The following is a 20,893-nucleotide window of genomic DNA, read 5'->3' as shown; positions in this document are numbered from 1 at the left end:
AACTGACATGTCTTTTGAAGAATCATTATATCAGTTTTGGATAATAAATGTAAGTATAATCAGAGTGTGAAACAGGAAGATTTTAGCTGTGTCTTTAAGTGCAAATCTCAACACATTTCTAATTTAGAACTTCCCATCTATCCTATCACCTTATAGGTCAATGCAGCTATAGCTGTTGTATCCTGGTGGAATAAGGTGCTTTTCTTGTATGAAAATACTCATCCACAGGAACAAAAAGATGTCAGATAATGCTGCATTCCAGCAAGTCTGTAGGAGATGTGAATTCTTAGATCACACAGAAATTGCTCAGGAGAGGTTGTGGTGTTTTTAAAAAGCTTGGGCTAATATGCTAATATAAAATGTGAGAGCATTTTCAATGAAGAGAGCAGAGGCACAGAAAATTATTACCAAAGCTATTACAATTTTTACCTCAAGCCAGGATTAGTGATATTTTTCCAGGGTATATGTAAAGCAGCATCAGCTTACTTTTCTTTAAGTGGTAAGTATGAAAACGTTTCTGTTTGCTTTCATCGTGGTTAAACTAAGGAATTCTTGATTTCTCTGACCTCAGTGATAACTCACCTATAGTCTGCAAATTAAAAAATATTTTTAAAAAAGCACTACATTCTTCTCTGGGGTTATCTTTAGTGTCCTTAACATGGAACAAGTGTTCAAAGCTGTGGTTTTGGGTAACAAACCTCTCTGACAGTGCCTATTTCCAGCCCTTGTGCTCAAAAACCATCTGTGGCTTAAAGCATAAGAGGTCAGTGTAACAGGAGGGGATTTACCCAGTGCTATAGAAAAGTTGCAGTTAGGGCAGGAAATTGCATGTTTTTCGGAAGTTCTGTGGTTTAGTTTATAAAACGTCATTTTACACTTGAAAAACTTCTCTGTGTAGGCGTTTGCTTGTACGTGTGTGTTCATATGGCTGGGTGTTAAGAAAGGAGCAAAATGTTGATTGAACTTTTCTGTCTAAATCCTACAACCTGAGGTTCAGAAAGACAAGAAATCCTAAGATATCTTGATTAATACTCCAGGGCCTTTGGGACTGTGGAAGGCTGATGTCTGTTCAATAATCCTGCTCATGAGGATTTGCGATTCCTGCCTGGGAACACCATTGCCGCTACTTGTGTTTTGTTACAGGGATGGGAAATCGCAGCATATCGGTTAAATAAAATGGTGATGATGCTGTATTTAGTAACTCGCAGAGTGTCATTTCACTTTAAAGCCATCAGGAAAAAACAAAAATCGAGGGGGAAAAACCCTTTGTACGCTATAACAGAGGAGCGCGTTGGAAAAAATACGCAGGGACGCTCCAGAGAAGTGGCGAAGCCTCGGGCACAGAGCCGGGCGCGGAGGGCAGGCCTGGGGGCTCAGTGCGGCCCGGGGGTCCCGGTCGGGATGGGGATGGGACCGGGATGGGGATGGGGACCGGGATGGGGACCGGGATGGGGATGGGACCGGGATGGGGGCGCCCTCCGCGTACGTGCGGCGGCGCAGGTCCGCAATGAGCCCGGCGGGCGCGGCCGGGGGAGGCGGCGGAGGAGGCGGTGCCGCCCCGCCCGCTCTGCGGCCACAGGCACAGCCCCGGCGGCAGGTACGGCATCGGGCTACCCCCGGACAGGCTGCGCTGGGGCTCTCGGGGGGATTGCGCTTGTCGGGGATTTTTATCCCGGTGGAGCCGATGAGCTGCGGCTCGTGCCCGCCCGTTCTCCCGTTACCTCGGTGCGGGGGGCTCTGAAGAGCCGAGGGTGCAGCGGCGGGGGCTCCGCTCTCCGTGCGGGGCCCGGGCCGTGCTGCGGGGGCACCTTCCCCCTTCCCCGGGGGGCTCGGCCAGCGCCGCCCGCCCCGCGTCTCCTCCGAGGCCGCTCGGTGCCGCCCGCAGCGCCGGGGGCCGGCGGCGTTTGCGGGGTAATTCCGGGGTAATTCCGGCCGGGGGAATTGCGGGACACGTGAGCGCGGCGGGGCCGCCCCGGGACCGCCCGGCGGGGCGGGCGCGGCAACAAAGGGCGGCGGGGACGGCAGGGAGCGCATCGGGGGCCGCGCTGGCGCTGCTCGTGCGGGTCTCACCTCCCGCCCCGCTCTCTCCTGTCCCGCAGCCCCGGCGGCAGCACCGCGCGGCAGCCGCGCCAGGGCCGCGCCGCAGATGAAGTGCGAGAACTGCAGCAAAAAGGTGAGCGCCCCGCCGGGTCCGGGTCCGGGTCCTGCCGCCCCTCGGTGCGGGGCACACGCCGCGGCCGTGGGGGGGATGCTGCCCGCGGGGACGGCCTCGGCCGGAGCCCCGGAGCCCCGGCAGGGAGAGCCGCGCTGGCTGCCGGCCCCAAGGTCACCGAGCTCCGCGTCCTCCCGGTGACAGCTCCCGGGGCAGCCCCGAGCGCGGTGTCGCCGGCGTGTGGCCGTGCCCTCCGCTGCTGCTGTCCCTGCCCGGGACAGCTCCTGGCCTTAACAAACCGCCCAGAACTCCCGAACCGAGGAAGCGGGGGAATTCCGGGGAAATTCTTTCCATCGTAGCAATTGCACTTTGAACATAGGCTTTTGCATGTGTTCGACAACGCTGTAAATAGCTCTGCCCGTGGTTAACGGCATGAACAGCTCTGCAAAAGTGTTCGTACAGAATGGCACATTTTATGTTTCGTTTCAGGAATGCAGTAAAAAACAGAAAAATGATGATACACAAAGTACATCTGTTGATGCATTGAGTTCAAGTGATGGCTCTGAAGAGGTAATGTTCCTTCTAAAACCTGTATTAGACCTCTATTCTTTTGTTTTGTGCACCCCAAAGGAGGTTATAAGGAGACAATTTTCAACTACTAAGTATAACAATAAACAATAAGCAGTTGAAAACAATTATGAGCTCTTGTAGACATCCCTTAATATGTGAATCAAAAATCTTGTAAAAAGGTGCAATAAAAGCCCTTACTATGCAAACACAAACCAGAAATTCTAAGTTCTAAAAATTTGGAGTGCTGAATCTCTTAAATCAAGTCTTCAGAACAGAGACAGAACTTATAAGAACAGTTTTGGTAGTACAAGTGGACAAAATATCAACTGATTCTTTATATCCAAGTATTCATTCTTCTCAAATGAGCTGCAGATAGTGTGAGACTCTTGATCTCACAGAATATGTTCAGTGCAATTGTAGGACTGTGTTCCCTTTGTTTTACCTCGTGCTACAAAGCCTAAGCCACCTTGCTGTTAGAGGCTATCTGGTTAAAGAGCTTTAATAGTTCAAGGGAAAGTTTTCTCAGTTGCTTGGTGAGTTGATGGGGACTGTCAGCTCTGAAGCACAGTGCAAATTAAGTTACTAAGCATATGGACTAGGGGCTAAATTTAGATTTTTGTTTACACTTAAACATTTTGCAGTTTCACAGTAATAGGAGGAGCAGAGCTATGAATGGGATGGAACATATTGTTTTGTTTACCTGTAAATAATCTTGGATGTTATGCAAGTGTTGTGGATTGTCCTGCTTTAAACTAAACAGCAAACTGTGTTTGCTTTTCATCTGGCTCATTGCAGAGATGTTGAAAATCATTTGATCATTACTAAACACTTGTTTACTTCTCTTTTTGCCACCAGAAAAATGAGTTTGATACATTGGCTAATGCTAAAATACTCCTTAGCGACTGCCTAGCTTGTGACAGTTGCATGACATTGGAAGAAGGAGCCAGAGTTTTCCAACAGAATCAGAAGGAGTTCTTTCGTGTTCTCAACCTTAATAAGGTAAAGTGACCCAAACAATACCCCACTGTTTGCTCTGAGGAGGAGGAGCTCCACAATGACTAAGCAGCTTGCTTTCCCAAGGCAGATAATGTGAAGATTTGTCAGGATATGCTTTTTCCAAAGAGGAAGTCAAGCAACACAAATGTTAAAAATACTGAAAATAATTTTGTACTGGAGTTGCAAGGTCACAGCACTTAATGTAAACAGCAGAGGAAAGTTCCTGCACCTGCAGAAGGGAAATTTATTGGCAATGTGATGATTTCATTACTGCACTAACAAATTATTCTGCAGTTCAGTGTTTATAGATGTTCATACCTTCACTGCTAGGACTGTTCTGGGTGCTTTTGGTGCTAATACACCCACATTATACAAACCTAATAAAGACATATTCTTGAAATTAGAATTCTTTTTAATATATATTCAACCTGACTACATTTTGTCCATATTCTTAGCAAACCTTGTAAGTTTTCTATTGCTGTTTTATTTTCTGCTGAGTTCTGTTTTTTCTAGAAGTTAATTGCTGTGTGTAGTGCTCACATCTTTAGAACCTGATATTAAATTAATTATTTTAGTTCTGCTCCAGACTTCTGTGCAAAAGCTACTAGAATTGAAACTTCTTGATCTGTACACGTGTGTCATAACTATGGATTAATTACATAGTACTTGCATTTTCTTAGGAGTTTAATTGTCCATACAGAATGGTGTTGTTATATATGAGAAAATTAGAAGAGAAGGGGGGGAAAATAATCTTTGGGTCACATGGGTCCTGTTGAGAGGGCCTGAATCCTACAACAGCAAGGAGTCAGGTACCTTGATCACAGCTCCAGGGGCCCAAACACAAGCAAGGGGCAGCCATGAGCTCTGAGTCAGGAGCTCTCCTTGAAGAGTTCTTGTCCAGCATTTGAATCAGAACAGACTGTGAGCTCTGACCTTTGCAGGGTCACACTTGTCTGTAGCACAGGCCTGCTTTGTCCTCCAGGGGTTCCACTCTGAACCCTTGGCAAAGGGTGTGCACCCTGGTGTGGAAAATGTCCCAGCTAGAACACAAGATCAATCTTCAGCCAAATGCCACAGTCACTGGAGCTGCACAGGTCCACACCACACACTGGGGACTTTCATGGCATTCCTCAGTGCCTGCAAATGCTGATTTGTTGAGAGTCCCATCTTGCCACTTTCCCCCAACAACTGCAGTGATAAAGACACAGGAGCCTTAAAAAAATCAGATGTGTCATTTGCTGGGTTGTATTTACAGCTTTGAACACCCCTGCTTCTGTAAACATTCTTTGTAAATGTTTAAACATACAGCTCTTTTCCTATTTGCTAGAATATTTCATCCTACTAGAACATCAGAGGTGCTGAATGTCCTTAACTTTGCTTAGGCCACCTGGCATCCAAGCACAGAATTGTCCTAGGAGGGATGGATTTCCCCTGAGTTCTATAAAAGAAACATGTACAGATAATTGCAGATGAACACTGTCGGGATCAGAGGAACATCCTGTTCTGCTGCAGCTTGAGGCTTGTTTCACAGGGCTTTTTATGATATGGCCCAGTGAAGCATGAGACTCTAAGGAATAACTCCAGGAATGGGAAAGGAAGGGAAAGCAAGGAGCCTTACCCTCTTTTAATGACTTTTTTTTTTTTCTCTCTTTGTTTCACTTACCAGAAATGTGATACCTCAAAACACAAAGTGTTGGCAGTGTCTCTATGCCCTCAGTCATTGCCTTATTTTGCTGCTAAATTCAATCTCTCTGTGAATGAAGCAGCCAAGAGACTCTGTGGTTTCCTCAAAAGTCTTGGTAAGTTTGCATTTGTTAATGGTGGTGAAGCACAAAGGGAGGGATTATTTTGCTTTCCAGTACCTGAAGGGGCTGCAGGAGAGCTGGAGAGGGTTTTTGACAAGGGCATGGAGTGAAACAGGGCAGGGTTAGGTTAGATAATAGGAAGAAATGAGGGTGGGGAGGCCCTGGCCCAGGTTCCCAGAGCAGCTGTGGCTGCCCCTGGATCCCTGGCAATGCCCAAGGCCAGGCTGGACGGGGCTTGGAGCAGCCTGGGGCAGTGGGAGGTGTCCCTGGGGCAGTGGGAGGTGTCCCTGGGGCAGTGGGAGGTGTCCCTGCCATGGCAGGGGTGGCACTGGATGAGCTTTAGGGCTCCTCCCAAGCAAAACCAATGGTGGGATTCCATTCCACGATGTTTTGTTGAACAGTCCTGAAGTGCCCTTGCACAACCTCGTTCAGAGTTTGAACTCCAGGCTCTGTGAAGTTCGAGCCAGGCACCAGTGCCACCTCCAGCAGTGTGAGAGACACACTGGGGACATTGCCTGCTCACAGGAAAGGTCACAGAACAGAGGGACATTGTAGAGCTGCCTCCAAAACCTTGGTACCAAGAAATCAGGGAGGGCTTAGTCACAAGCTCCCCATTATTGGAGAACTTGAGGGAGAAGGTAATTCTTACTCTAAGTTCCTTTCAGTCCTTTTGACTCATTGTATCTCTAGGAGATTCTCAGTTCTGGTTTTTTTCCTGTAATTTGAAGTTACAAGGACTGTTGTATCTGCCTATTTTATGTTAAAGCTGTATTTCCTTTGGTCATTATATATAGAGTTTTAGATAAAAAGCAATAGACACTTTCCTTGTACGTTTGGGATTTTTTAAATATACTTGAAGGAAAAGGGCAGTAATAAACCTATGAACTGTTTCCTTCTGTCTGTATCTATATATATTCATTTTCATGGTTTTTTCTGATGCTTGTCTGTACCCAGTGTATATTCTTCATCTCAAAGCACTCCTGAGTTCTGGTGGGCCCCAGTTTTCCTAGAATGCATGTATTATCTAGCCTGACTTCATGGGGATGTGCTCAGTGTTACGTAGGCTCACAGGGAGTGTGTTGCCAAATGAGCAGCCAGAAGGTCTCTGCTGTGGTGGTGATATGCTCCTGTAGCTCTGCAAACAACTGGAGCCATGGCAGATATGCTGGATAGGATTTTTTGTGACTTCAGCATGTCTTGAAAAGAACATTTCTTTGCAAGAGTCACTGCATGTCACCCAGGAGTCGTGACATCCTGCTCAGTTGGGCTAAAAGTGCCAAATGCAAGGTGCTCAGAAGGAAGCAGAGGATGCTTGCAGTGCTGCTGGCAGCAGTAGCCTCTTGGTGGTCCTTTTAAATTCAGAATGTAGGTGTTCTTGCAGTGTATGGCTTTTATTTATGACTCTGCTCTTTGTGAAAATGTGCAGAGGGGAAGGAATATACCTGTTGATCCTTCCAGATTTTTCATAGGCCTGGAACTTTGAAAGAGGTTTGTGAGATGGGAACCATTCTAGTGATTCCCTGTTCTTTCTGCTTGCTTCCCCAGGGGTGCATTATGTGTTTGACACCACCATAGCTGCAGATTTCAGTATCCTGGAGAGCCAGAGGGAATTTGTGCAGCGCTACCAACGGAGGAACCAGGAGGAACATGCCTTACCAATGTTTGCCTCTGCTTGCCCTGGTGAGATCTGATTTATCCATCCTTCCCTCCCTTCAAACTGGAACCACCAAGGAGCTGAGGAAAGGGTGGCTTCCTTTGGGAGCCCTACATAACTCAGAGCATTTTTGATTTGCTTTTGAGGGATGCCAAGCACACAGTGTTAGTCCCAGTATCACTGGTCATCCTGAGTGCATTTCAGTGCCTGGATTGAGAATCAGAACTGCAATGGAGAAGTTTAGTGGGTGCTTTTTGTGTGTTCAGAACACAAAGTTTAACTGGGTGTTTCCTCATTGAAAAGAATCTTAAAGGAATTTAGAATTAAACCACAGCCTCTGTTACCTTAAGCAAAGTTTAGAACTTGCCACTTAAGCCTAGGGGAAAGTAGCAAGTGACATTGCTTGTGATGACTGTGACATGTCTGACACTTGGAAAAGAATTCTCACATGAAATGTCACAGACTTGACTCACTGAATGTCTCACTTCTGAGAACCTTGCACCTCAGAATGTGTTCTGTATGAGCAAAACCTGCAAAGATGCAGAACATGCAGTCACTGCTTACCTTTTCCATTGTTAGCACAGCACCATTTCAATTTAAATAAAAAGGCACATTCCTAAAAAAGAAGGATCAAAAAGGAGGTAGAAGTAACTCCTTTGCCTAACACCCTCATCAGCTCCACCCTGAAGTTCATAGTGTTGCTTTTCAAAAGGCTGATAAAAATACCAAAATATTTCTTGCTAGCTTTGAAATAACTCAAGTGGATTGCATTTATTAAAGAAATGTTAGAGTGATGATGAATTGCAGTCAGTGATCCCCAGAGTCTGCTGTTGTCATTGATTTGAAGTTTAAATACAGCTCTTTGAGTTATACTTGTATTTTTGTTTGTTCTGTGTATTTTGTAGTGGAAATATCAGGGTTATGCTTTAACTACTACATATATGTATTAAATACATGTCTCTTTTTTTTTCTGTTACTGTTATCTTAGTGTAACCTCTTATCTTCAGGAGCAGACATATCATATATTGCTTTTTTCATGTAAAACCTGTGCAGCTGAAACACTCCCATTACTTAGTTTTGTTGTCTTGTATGTGCTTTAGGTAAAATTCAAACCCTGAGGATTTCTTTTCAAATTTCTGAGATAATTTAAATTTGTTTCATCTGGAAACAGAGCTCAGATTATCTGCTGCTCTCAGTGGAAATACTTTAATATAGTTAATGGAGCACTTTCCTTGTCCTTGTGTGGTTTGCACAGAATAGTTTTTGGTGTCAGTGCTGGTTTTGGTGTCAGCTCTCTGCTGTGATAGAGGTGGTAACAGCAGCATGGGTGCTTTCCATTTCTGGGAAACTAACCCAGAATATCCCTGGCAATCCATTTTGAAAACATGGTATGTTTCTTTGTCAGCAATTAGAGAAAGCAGAAATCCTGATTAGTCATCTTCCAAGTGAGGTTGTTCACTGTGTTTCCTGTCCTTATTTGTCTGTGTGCATTTTCTGTTCATTTTTCTCTTTCCTCTTTCTACCCCTAGATTACATAAATTAGTCCCAGAGCTGTTGTTTACTGGGTGTATTCAGCACAAAATGGTTTTTATATAGCTCTGTAGATGCAAGGTCAATGTGACCTCAAGTATAAAAAATGCTTTACTCTTTTTTATCTTGGTGTGTGACTTTGCACAGAGCTATCACCCTCTGCAGCAGGCTGGGGTGTGACATCTACCATGAGCAAAGAGCAGAGCCTGCACAGTCCTGAACCTGAGAGAAGCTGATTTCTTGTCCCTGTCTTAATTTTTCACCTCTTGCTACTCTCTGGGGAGAAAATGAACTCATTTTGGGTTTTCCTGTTGAAAGAACAGCAGTGTTACTACTGATAGTATTTGTAATATCTCAAAGGAATCAATTCCCTTCCTCAATGTACTAAGCTGGTGAGCAACATGCAGCATTTGCTCTGGAAAATCTGGGGTTTTAAGGCTCTGCCAACTTCTGTGTCCCCCCAGAAAAGCCAATGGGCAGACTTGCAGCAGCAGCAGGAAAATCATAAAGTATTGAGGATTCTCATGCTTTGTCCCAGTCAGTGAATTTCCTTTTCCAGGAATGAGGTTTTACAGTAGCAAAAGTTTGCTTACTTTTTGCACTTCCTACTGATTCATCCATGCATCTTCATGATCTCACCAAAATAACATGTTCTGAGCTACAGCTGCAGGGATTTCCATGGTCATTTCTAAAGCTTTCTTGCTCTTTGATGGCAGCACAAGCCAGCAAATGGCCAAGAATCCCAATGAATCCATGGAGGGTGTAGGTCTGGGTGAGTGCTGCTGATCCCTGACATAAGCATGGGCTGTCTGAGGTTTTCCTCACTGGGGCTCTGCAGCTCAGCCCTGTGGGGAGGGGACACAAACAGCAGTGTGTGATAAGTGCTCACTCACCCAGGCTGCCTGTACAATTAACCAGTGACTAATGACACTGATGATCTTTGGGAGCTGCAGCTGGGAGACACTTGTACTGCAAGGACAGAAACAATTGAAGGAATTGCTCAGATAATACCTGTCAGAAATCTCCTGGAATTTAGGGAAATTTCCTTATAGGTCATGGCTACAATATCAAAACCATTCCAATTCTATGAACCAGCCTCATAGCAGGAGTGCTGGGGTGGTTAATGGTGAGTACAAGTATTTTAAAAACTGTCCTTGTTGTGTTGGAAGCAGTTCTTGAGACTAAAGCCATTTAAGAAATAGGATGTACCTATCATGCAGAATATACTAATAGAGATTTTTATCAAGCACCAATAAATTCAGCTTTTTTGTAGGTAATGTCTTGGACTTGAAATCCCAGTTGAAGGTGGACTTTAGGCAAACTTCAGTTCAGTCTTGCAATTCAATACAGTCCTGATGAGTGAATCCATGGTCCTCAGCCATTCCTGCAGCAGAAATGAATGCTTGTTGAAGATGATGTGTGCCTTTGAGGTTTTTTATGGAAACCAGCTTGAAGTCTGTGCAGAACAAGAATTGGGAATATTTAAACAGCTGGAGGATCCTTGGGTTTCCATAATATTCAGCACCTTCTCATTTTCATCAGTAAAATTTTACTACACTGGGAAAACTATTTCTCTGTTCCAGAGAGACAAATAATCTGAACACTGCTTTGCATCCAGTTTTGTGCTGCTGTTGGCATTTGTGGTACTGTTCTGACTTACACAGCACCAGGTGTTTTTACATAAGTGGTCATTTCAAGCTTAAAAGTTAACCTCCAGGTTTTCCCCTTCCTGGGCAGCATGTACTGCACAGCAGTTCCTCTCTTTTATGTAATCACTAATTTGCATGAAGACAAAATGTGTTTGGTTTTGGTTTTTTTTACCATTTCTTAGCACCAAAAGCAACACACCTGCCTTGAAGGCTGGGCCTAACTGTGCTGCACAACGTGGGTGTCATGTAGATGAATAAATCTCCAAACTATTGCTGTGAAGGATTCTGGGCTTTTCAGTAAGAGCTTCAGAGCCCAGGAAAGAATTGCACACCCTAAATACCTTGATTTGTTCATTTATTGGGGAATAATCCAGCAGTTCTGGATGCTGGGGTGCTGTGGGTATGCACAGCTTGTCCCAGCTGGAATGCTGAAGGGGTTGGTGGGAGAGGGGGTTCCTGAGAAACTGAGTTCAGTGCTGCATACAGAGAGATTCCAGGTGGTTCCTCTGAGTGTGGGGTGTTTCTGCAGGTGTGGCTACTCTAACAATAGTAAAAAAAGCCATTTTTTTTCCTAGGCTTAATCCATGTGCATCTTGTGATAATGCTTTCATGGGACTCTTCTGTTCTGGGGGAGCAGGCTGGGTGCAGGGATATTAAATCTCAGGAAATACCAGGTTACAGTTAAGCAGCCAAACAGTGCCTTTGTTGTAGAATGTGGTGATCCAAGGGCTGAGGTCTAGAAGGTCAAATTTCTGTTAGCTGGGGTCTTGTTCTTTCTGCTTTGTTAAATCTGTGCATGAGGAAGGGGCAGCAGGTCATGGAGTTCACAGTTGGACCTTGGTCTAGAATTCCTGGCACAGTGAATTATTGACTAAAGCATTAATAACAGAGCCCTGAGGTTTCCTAGGGCTCCCAGCCTCCAGTCATGTCCTCCCTGGTGTGAAGGTGGCACCATTTTCAGGATGTGCTGTGTGACTGCTGTGCTTGCTGTGCTCCTGGCTCACTCCTCTGTGCCTGTGACTTTTTTGTGGTTCCAGGCTGGATCCGTTATGCTGAAAGGGTGCTCACCAACCTGGTGACCTCTCACATCTGCACTGCAAAGTCCCCACAGCAGATCATGGGCTCCCTAGTGAAGGGCTACTTTGCCAGGCAGCAGGTGAGTCATTCTGATTTATTTTTACCATTATATCCTTCTAAATAGAGCAGAAGGGCTTCAATACTGAGATACAGATCTTAGTGTATCATATTTGTCCTTTACTTGAAGAAGAAATGGTGCTGTGTGCTGTACAAGTGCCCATGATGAGAGGAATGTACAAAGCACCTCATTTCATACATCTTCCTACATTATTATTATTTCCTACATTATTATTTCCTACATTTCATCACACATTTCCTACATCACTGTGAGCTGGCAGCAGTCCTTGCAGTGCACCCCCAGTGCAACATGGATTTAGATATTTATGGGTAAAGTTAAATCCATAGCAGTTAATGGGTTTTTTTGTGAAATGCTGCCTGTGTAGTTCTACAGCACAGCCAAAGCAGGAGTGGAGGAGAATAATGTGGAAATTGCCCAGGTACCTGAGCTCAGTAAAAGCTCTGTATCCTTGGAGCTAACCTTTTTATCTCCTCAGTTTTGTGCATTGAAAAAAGTGCTGTTCTTGACATCCCATACCTAAAAGGAGCCACAGGCACATTCAGTAGGGAAGGGTCTGCACGTGGATGGACAAATTGGGAAGGGCTTGCTCTGGGTGAAGGTGAGTGGGTGACAGCCAGAAACCAGGACTCTGAACTCCTGACTTGTATTCACTTTCTAAGGCAATCAAAAAGCTGCAGAAAACGTGGTCTGAGGGAATTTGCTCCAGCCAGGACAGGGACTTTGGAAGTTTGTTGCTGATACTTTCTGACTTCTGGCAAATCATTATCTGTGTGAACATTCCTTAAATTTAATGTAGGGACTCATTCCTGGGATTGCCTGCATGAGATTTTTGTCACTGTTTTTGTCCCTGTCATCCTTCAAGCTGTCTTTTGCTCTTCATGGAGTTCACATGTGCTCCCTTCTGTATTCCACAGAACTTGTCTCCTGATAAAATTTTCCATGTGGTTGTGGCACCTTGTTATGACAAAAAGCTGGAAGCCTTGAGGGAAGATTTCTACACTGCCTTGTATAATTCAGCAGAAGTTGATTGTGTCCTGACATCAGGTTAACTTTTTTAAACTTATCATCTATAAATATATAAGTGAATCACTATTTTTAGAATAGCCTTTTTGCCAGAATTTGCTTTTTTTTCAAGTCTGCTTTAGTCATAAGATTGACTTTTTTCTGCTTTAAAAATTAGTACATATTTTTGTGCTCCTGGCAGTACAGGTACTGCACAGGGAAGGCAGAGTGATGCATCCTTTCCTTCTAGGTTGCTATTCATCTAAAAAAATCAGGTATTTTGACAGCCTGTTAAAGAAGCTAAAAGTTATTCAAATCCATATTTAAAACAATTGTCTGGCTTGTCCACGGTCATTATTTTATTAGGAATTATTCCTAATTCATGGCACCAGTTGCCTTTTGGTGAGGATCTTGTCTTTAGCCTTAGTGTCCAAGTTTGGATATTTCCAGACTTGGCCTAAGAGGAAGGCTGAGGATCTAAGCAGAGTTTGGGCAGGTTGAGGGCCCCTTTTCTTTGGGGCAGGAAGTTTCAGGCTTCTCAGTCACTGCAGCAGGAGCTGGAGAATGTGACACAAAGCACTGGCAGCTGTTGGGATGTTGATCTCTGAAACAGAGGCACAGTGGGTGTTGTGCTTTGTGATAAAAGTAAAATGTCATGTGTTTTCCTACAGGTGAAATTGTCCAAATAATGGAACAGAAGAATGTGTCAATGAAAGATGTGACTGAAGTAGCTGTAGATAGTTTGTAAGTAGTTTTGTTGTGGACTGCTTCCTTGTTTGGATCACAAATGACATGGTGGAGCATATTCAACATTGTTGGATAAAGCTCTTTTTTGACTACAGATGGGGCAACTGAGAAGCATTTTACAAACTTTTATTCTGTTTTTAGTCTCATGAGAAGGGTGAGACCATACAGATGTTATAATTCACACCATCACAATCAGAAGCCAACTATTTCTTGATTATAAACACTATAAGCATTTCTTAGTTTATCAGTTTTAGCTACACTGTGTTGTAAATGTCCTAAAGTCATCATCTAAAATTACTCCTTGTGGGTCGTACTACAATGCATTTTTATAGTTTTATTTCTCTAAACTATCTAGTCTTATTGTAAGGTCATCTTTTGAAACTTATTTTTAGTTCAATTTCTCTCTTAACAATGTCTGGTTTATTCTATGGTATTTTTAAGTCGGTATTTCTTATTTTAAAGTTTGCATACAGGTGTACACTATGTGAGTTTTCTGTCAAAGAAATTAGAAGAAAATAGAAATTTTTTTTATAGAAAATTCCTTTGAGAATTTTCTATAAACCCATTTCCCACACAGCATAAATGTAAAACTGCTCAGAAGAATGTTTTTTCTTTTTAGAGAAAAAAACAGCATCAAAGCCTTAGTATACCACAGCTTCACCCTTATAGAGTGGCCAAACCCACAAAAATATTCTCTTATATATTCATTGCTATTTATAAAAGTAATATCAAAGAGATAATATAAAGCTGCATGTACTGTCTGAATACAAAGCAGATAATTTGAAATAGTGACCCTTATGCAGTAACTCTTCTAAAATTTATGAGTTGAAGATTTGTGTAACTCCTGATAGATATTTAAGAATTATTGTTTATTTATTGATAACTATAGATTATTTGCAGTTATAATAGATGTGACTGCATGAGGTTCAAGCTTTGCTAGTCAGTGTGGCTGGCTGGGGGTGCTGGCCCTGTCCAGAGCTCTCTGTGCTCCTTGTGCAGAGCCCCAGGCCAGTGCTGGGGCTGCCATCTGCTCTGGGCTCCCCTCTCTTCCACAGCACCGTCCTGGCAGCAAATTTCCACTCCCCAATCTGCTCCTGTAGGTGGTAGGAGCAGCACCCTTTCAGGAAATGGTAATGAATTGGATTTTATACTGAGGACAGCAGTCAGTTCTTCAAGATGAGATCAAGCTGAGCTGTGTTTGGATGAGAAGCACACAAAGCACTGGAGAGGTTTGGTTTCCATTTTCCATCCCCTGTGCTTGGCTCAGGGAGCAGCCTGTGTGGTGTTTAATTCTGGTTCCAGAGGCTGCTCTCCCTGATCTTTGTTCAGCTGTGACAGATGTTCCTTGGTACCTTTCCAAAGGGCTGCTAGTGGAGCAATGAATGTGCTGTCTTGCACAAAACAGAAAGCTCTGGAAGTTTTGAAAAATCCTTTTCAGCTCCAGCTGGAATCCTGCTTGGACCTAGAGGGGAGAAATTGGAGTGGGTCAGTGGGAACATGCTCAGAGCTGTGTTTGTAGTGCAGCTCCTTTGATTGCCTCTACCTGAGATTGTCACACAGAATGAGAATGAATGAAGTTCTTGCAGGAATAATCACAGAGACACTCAAGTAATTCTGTGTCAGAATCACACAGAGAGAGGCTTTTAATTCTGTGTCAGCCTGTCCAGTGAAAGGCCAAGCTGTTCATTAGTGCTGGTTCATTAGCTCCATTTATAGAATCATAGAATGTCCTGAGCTGGAAGGAGCCCTCAAGGATCACCCAGTGCAGCCCCTGGCCCTGCCCAGACCCCCCAACAACCCCACCCTGGGCATCCCTGGCAGCCTCAGGGCTGTGCCCATTCCTGGGGAGCCTGGGCAGTGCCAGCACCCTCTGGGGGGAGAACCTTTCCTAAATCCATCCCAAACTCCCCAACAACCCCACCCTGGGCATCCCTGGCAGCCTCAGGGCTGTGCCCATTCCTGGGGAGCCTGGGCAGTGCCAGCACCCTCTGGGGGAAGAACCTTTCCTTAAAATCCAACCCAACCTCCCCAACAGCCCCACCCTGGGCATCCCTGGCAGCCTCAGGGCTGTGCCCATTCCTGGGGAGCCTGGGCAGTGCCAGCACCCTCTGGGGGAAGAACCTTCCCTAAATCCATCCCAAACTCCCCAAGAATCCCACCCTGGGCATCCCTGGCAGCCTCAGGGCTGTGCCCATTCCTGGGGAGCCTGGGCAGTGCCAGCACCCTCTGGGGGAAGAACCTTCCCTAAATCCATCCCAAACTCCCCAACAACCCCACCCTGGGCATCCCTGGCAGCCTCTCAGGGCTGTTTCCATTCCTGGGGAGCCTGGGCAGTGCCAGCACCCTCTGGGGGAAGAACCTTCCCTAAATCCATCCCAAACTCCCCTGGCACAGCTCCAGCCATTCCAGGGGCTCTGTCACTGTCACAGAGCACAGTTTGGAGCTGTCCCTCAGGAGCAGCTGCAGATCCTGGTGAGGTCTGGCCTCAGTCTCCTCCAGGCTGAACAAGGCAAGTGCCCTCAATTTGTGTTGAAAAATAATGTTAATTTTTAAAAGGACCAATCTTATAATCCTGGTTCAACTTTGAGACCTAATGACATAAATTCTTGCTCTTCTGGGGTCTTTAAAGTAGATCTTGCAGAGAAATTTAAACAACTTGGAGTCATGTTCTTAAAACAAGCCCCAGCACAGCAGCAATTTATGATGAAGTGCTGGGTATTAAAGCAGTTCTATGAATGGGGGCTCTTCAGAGCTGCTTTTACCTGGGGGAGAGGTGAACTTCCAACAGCTGCCCTTGGGATCTGAGCTCCCATTTTCTCTCCTGAGCCACAGTGTAGCACTTATTTCCAGTGTGCACTCTTCTAACCTGGCTGCAGCTCTACTGGCTTGGTGTGATTTTATTGGCACAGTGTTACAGACTGTGACACAAGTTCCTAAAGCAGAAGAACTGTCAGCAAGGACTTGTGGCTTCTGAAGGAGTTTTGTATTCTCACAAATTATTGGCTCAAAAATGACCATTTATTTCAATATTCTTATTTAAATAATTTTTCCCTGTAATGTAAAATGTTGTTAAAAAAATCTTCAGATTGTGATGAAGGTGCATTCTTATCAATTACTGTTGCTTGATATTTCTCAACATGGAAAGCCCTGCATCTTTTTTTTCAATTGATTTTTTTCATCATCTCACTGCTGTCCTGAATAATTTACATTTTTAAGCTGTAATTAATAAAAATGTAATGTGTTCTCAGTGCTACAAAACACTTTTTGGTGGGGGAGACAAAGAAGAGGAGAAACACACTACTTTATTGAAGTGAAAGAATGAAATTTTTGATCTTCCATTTTGTTGTTCCCTAAGGTTTGATGGCTTAAAGGAGGGAGATGTAGTAAGGCATGATGGCAAGAGATCTGATGGTTACCTGGAGCACATTTTTAAACATGCTGCAAAGGAGCTTTTTGGTGTGGATGTCAAGGAGATCACCTACAAAGCACTAAAGTAAGTTAAACTTTTGTATCCTTGTTATGTAGAATGGGTGAGCTAGAGCAGAAGAGGGAATTTCCAGTTGGAAGGGACCCACAGCAGTCACTTGCTCCAACTGCCTGAGCACTTTGACAATAAGTTCAAGCATTTTATTGAGGGTTTTGTCCAAATTCCCCGTGGGCACTGAGAGCCTTGGGGCATTAGCAAGGAGCTGGTCCTGCAGCCCAGGAGCTTCCCCTGCTTTGGTGGTTCTGCAGTGACAGCAGTCCCTGCTAATCTGCCCTGGTAGGCACTTACAGGCTCCAAACCTGCTCTAAACCTGCAGGGCTGGCCCTGTAAAGCAGCTCCTGCTGGTACTCATTTTATTAAACATTACCTGCACTTCAAAATAAAGTAGAATTCTAGTACAAAGATTCCACCCCAATTTCTGCTTAACTCAGTTTAGAAAGTGAAAGAGTTCACCTTGATCTCACTGTTACACTTGTCCTGCTCCCTTTGGAGCATCTGATTACAAACTGGCACAGTTGGGTTGTTCCTCTGGGAATGCTGGGGGTTAAAATGCTCTCTCTGTGTCTTGACAGGAACAAGGACTTTCAAGAAGTTACCCTTGAAAAGGATGGGGAGACAGTGCTGCGTTTTGCAGCAGCTTATGGCTTCAGAAATATCCAAAACATGGTCCTGAAGTTGAAAAAAGGAAAGTTTTCCTACCATTTTGTAGAAGTCCTTGCCTGCCCAGGAGGTAAAAATAATTGTGGATCTGCAGTTGTTCTGCATGTGTACCTTGAATCTCAAAGGAAAGCTGCCTTACTGGCAGACACTTCATTTCATTCCCTCTTAATTCTCTTCTTAATAATCTAAAATCTCACTGTTTATTGAAGGGTCCAAAATACCAGTTCCAGGTGCAGGGTTGGCTCAGAAAGTGATTGAGTTTTCTAAAATTAGTCATGATATTTGTTCTCTTCTGACCTATAAATAAGTGCCAGCACTGCACTGCCAAGCCTCAGAGGATGCTCTGGAATGGTGGTTGTCAAGGGCAAGAAAAGACAAGGAACATAATTAGGATCATAAAACCATGGAGAATGCAGAGAAAGATTTGTGATATGGAAACCTCATTTCCATTAAGATGAAGTTGATACTGGAGTCACTTTAGGGTAAATACAAATTGTAACAGCTTGGGGGAAGCTTAAAAAAAACTTCCTTTAGAGAAGTGTGAAAAAAGAATTCTGAGTTAACAGAGACTTTATTTTCATACCAAATCTCCATCACTTTGCATCTTTTTAATTTATTTTTTTCCCTAAGGGTGCCTCAATGGGAAGGGCCAGGCCCAGAGTGAGGATGGCAAACCAGACAGAGCCCTGCTGGCCCAGATGGAGGAGGTGTACACTGCCATTCCTGCCAGGCTGCCAGAGAGCAACCTGCACGTGCAGAGGATGTACCAGGACTGGCTGGAGGGCATGGACTCCAAGAAGGCCCAGGACACCCTGCACACCTCCTACAGTGCAGTAAATCAGAGCACCAGCAGCCTGGACATCAAATGGTAACGGCTGCAGGGCTGTGCTGGGGCTGCAGGGCACCACTGGAACTCTGGCTCAGTCAGGCTCTGCCCAGCTGGGGCTGCCTGGGGAGAACCAGGGCTTTGCAAAACCACACAACTCCAAAAGCCCTGGTTCCTGCCACTGTCATTTCACTTTTACTGGTTGTCATTTCCTGCATACAGTGGATTGCTTCATTCTAAGCTTGCAAGGTACATAAGCCCTTTGTGCCAGGGACAGGGAGTGGAATTCCTGATCAAGTTACTCCCTGAAGTGAAGGTTCACTGCACAAAATGGGCTCCTCCAAGAGGGTGAGATGATTTTACTTCTAGGTCTGCAGTCCCTGTCAACACAGGAATTTCAGTGTTGATGCAGTTGGGATTTACTTACCTTGGTAAGGAAAAGCCCTTTTAAAAGACAAGTGAGTATGTGGAGAGATGGAATGAATTTCTATAAGCCTTGTATCCATAATTCAGCAAAAAATACTCAGTTCCAAACTAGCCACCATTTCTTACTGATGTAGTGTCACAGAATGCTTCACACAAACTGAATCTGGGAAGCTAATGCTCAATGGTTCATTTAAAATAGTTCCAAATAGGTTGGTTGGTACAAAAAGAGAACTTTCTTCCCATGTAAGTTTTCTGCCAAGCTTGCAGCCAGCAGTAGTGGTGCTCCTTGCTTTGGCTTCTCTCTGAGAGTGGAACATGCCCAGATTGTTCTTTCATTTGTCTCCATGTTGAAAGACTTCTGCAAAAAATAACTTCCTGGGGTGCCTCTGAGAAACAATACTGAGCAATGCTTGTGAGCTCATCAGAGTTAGGGTATGTTGGCATCATGATTTTTGATGCACTTATTTTTATAAATCTGCTATAGAGGTTCATTTAACAGACATTGTGAAGTGGTACTGCCATTCAGCTTGTCTGCAACTTCCCCAGTTGTCAGAGTTACTCAAGAATGTGATGGACAAAAGAAATCAAGACTCCTGCCAGACTTCCTCAGATCTTCCTGATAGCATCAGATCTGTTCACAATTAATGGCTGTTTGAAGCTAGCAAAGTTGTAGCTTTCCTTATGCAGCCTGAGTGTGGATGGGCTTGTTTAACCATTTCATGCAGTTTGAATCAATCTTCTTGCCAATTGCTTCAATATTACTACTGCTTGTATGAGTCCTGCAGAAACCTGTGAGTGTTTAAAAGGCACATTTAACCTGGACACAGTGGAATGGGATGGAGCATGAGGGGAGGCAGGGCAAGAGCTGGCCTTGGCTAGACCAGGGAGGCTGGAAAGGAGAGAGACACTGAAGTGTCACCCTGCTGATAAAAACCAGCTCTCTTCATGGGAAGCTGTTAAAAATTGCAGCTTTCCACTGGACCTCCACCTAAATAACAAACCATTACACTTGGAGGGAGGTTTTCTTTCAAGTGCAAACAAATTCATTTACTGCACTACCTGAATGCCCACAATGAGATTATGCCCATGAATTACAGAAATTAGCCTTTGCAAGTTGTTCCTTGTGATAAGAACCATATTTCCTGTGGTGCAATATCAGAACATCGACAGAAATCTACCTCTGTACAGGAAGGGAGTCCAGGAGCTGTGGGAAGTGCTGTGTGGAGCTGGAAGTGTAATAGGTGTGTGCTGGAGAAAGGTGGGGGTGTTGTGGGACATTTCAAACCAGATCACTTTCAGAAGCAACATCCACCTCCCTCAGTCTGATTTTGTTCATCTGCTGTGATTTCCTCCAAAAACTCCCCCAGAACTGTAATGTAATAAATGGTCCTGTTCTGTTTGTATAGGCCTGTTTCTCTGTATATATGGTTTGTAGCTGGATGCATGTTTAAATTATATCTCTGCTGCTCTTTGTACAGTGTGCTTATTTTTTTTCTGTGTGTTTACTGAGTGAAATGGTCCAAAACCAGTTTGCTTTTCTGAGGAGATCTTCAGTAAACTCCCCAAGAGCTGCCTTGCTGTTCTGAGAGCAGAGCCTGAACTGTGAGTACAGTGGATGGATCCTCCCAGGGCTGGGGCCTCACTCAAGGGCTCGGTGCCTCTGCTGCTGGGGGAGCCAGGAATGGGCTGGCCCATGGCTGCAATCAATCAACCTGCTCTGCTCCCACTGCCAGGGAAATCACTGGCTCAGTGTCCAAAGTGACCTGTTCAGCTGGATCCACCCTTTCTGACATCTGCTCAAGGGGTTTAACCTGCTGGGGTAGTCACAGAACAGAGCTGTTGATGATTTGTCTGCTGCAGAATTCTTTTTTAAAGACAAGGAAGGCACCTAACTGAGCTTATAGTGGTGTTAAGGTTTTGCATAACAAACCTTTCTATCACTTCCCTAAATGTCTCCTAGGCAAAACCATGACAAGTGGCTACCCAGGATGTGTAGTGACATTCTATTTGTCATTATCAGTAGTGACCTAAGGAACTGAGAGTGGTCTTTTTGGGTTGGTTTTTTTGTTTGTGGTGTTTTTGTTTTTTTTTTTTTTGGTCAGCTTTTGTTTTTTAAGACTTTTAGAGTAAAATGTTTTAAGTTTTTTAAAGGCCTTTTCTTTAAAGTGCCAGTTTTACAGGATAGAACTTTTCTTTCCTTTTAATCATTCCCCCTTTACTTGCTTGCATTGAA

General features: G+C 44.5%; 1 protein-coding gene and 1 long non-coding RNA gene across 2 annotated transcripts in view; both read left to right on the top strand.

The window, feature by feature from the left end:
• LOC136566533 (uncharacterized) overlaps nt 1–1,201 on the top strand; it is a 5,864-nt gene extending 4,663 nt beyond the window's left edge. The window contains exon 3 of the long non-coding RNA XR_010785037.1: nt 1,038–1,201. This is a non-coding gene — a long non-coding RNA (uncharacterized lncRNA). The remainder of the gene's footprint in view (nt 1–1,037) is intronic.
• Nucleotides 1,202–1,583: 382 nt separating this feature from the next.
• Nucleotides 1,584–20,135, top strand: NARF (nuclear prelamin A recognition factor). The gene is made up of 12 exons (XM_066565613.1): nt 1,584–1,597; nt 2,100–2,173; nt 2,642–2,722; nt 3,578–3,721; nt 5,385–5,517; nt 7,069–7,203; nt 11,394–11,512; nt 12,427–12,556; nt 13,186–13,258; nt 16,617–16,754; nt 17,321–17,478; nt 18,039–20,135. Exons 2-12 carry the CDS (start codon nt 2,147–2,149, stop codon nt 18,278–18,280), a joined length of 1,380 nt encoding a protein of 459 aa, XP_066421710.1. The 5' UTR covers nt 1,584–1,597; nt 2,100–2,146; the 3' UTR covers nt 18,281–20,135.
• The last annotated feature ends 758 nt before the right edge of the window (nt 20,136–20,893 follow it).

Source organism: Molothrus aeneus, chromosome 25 (assembly GCF_037042795.1).
Source record: "Molothrus aeneus isolate 106 chromosome 25, BPBGC_Maene_1.0, whole genome shotgun sequence".
Lineage (NCBI taxonomy): Eukaryota > Metazoa > Chordata > Aves > Passeriformes > Icteridae > Molothrus > Molothrus aeneus.
Note: the sequence above shows the minus strand (reverse complement) of the source record. Positions and strands in the feature narration are given on the sequence as shown.

Coding starts and splice junctions, on each gene's coding strand:
- NARF (XM_066565613.1), top strand. CDS start 2,147: ATGAAGTGCGAGAACTGCAGCAAAAAG. Junction 2,174..2,641: donor GCGAGAACTGCAGCAAAAAG/GTGAGCGCCCCG, acceptor GTTTCGTTTCAG/GAATGCAGTAAAAAACAGAA. Junction 2,723..3,577: donor CAAGTGATGGCTCTGAAGAG/GTAATGTTCCTT, acceptor TTTTGCCACCAG/AAAAATGAGTTTGATACATT.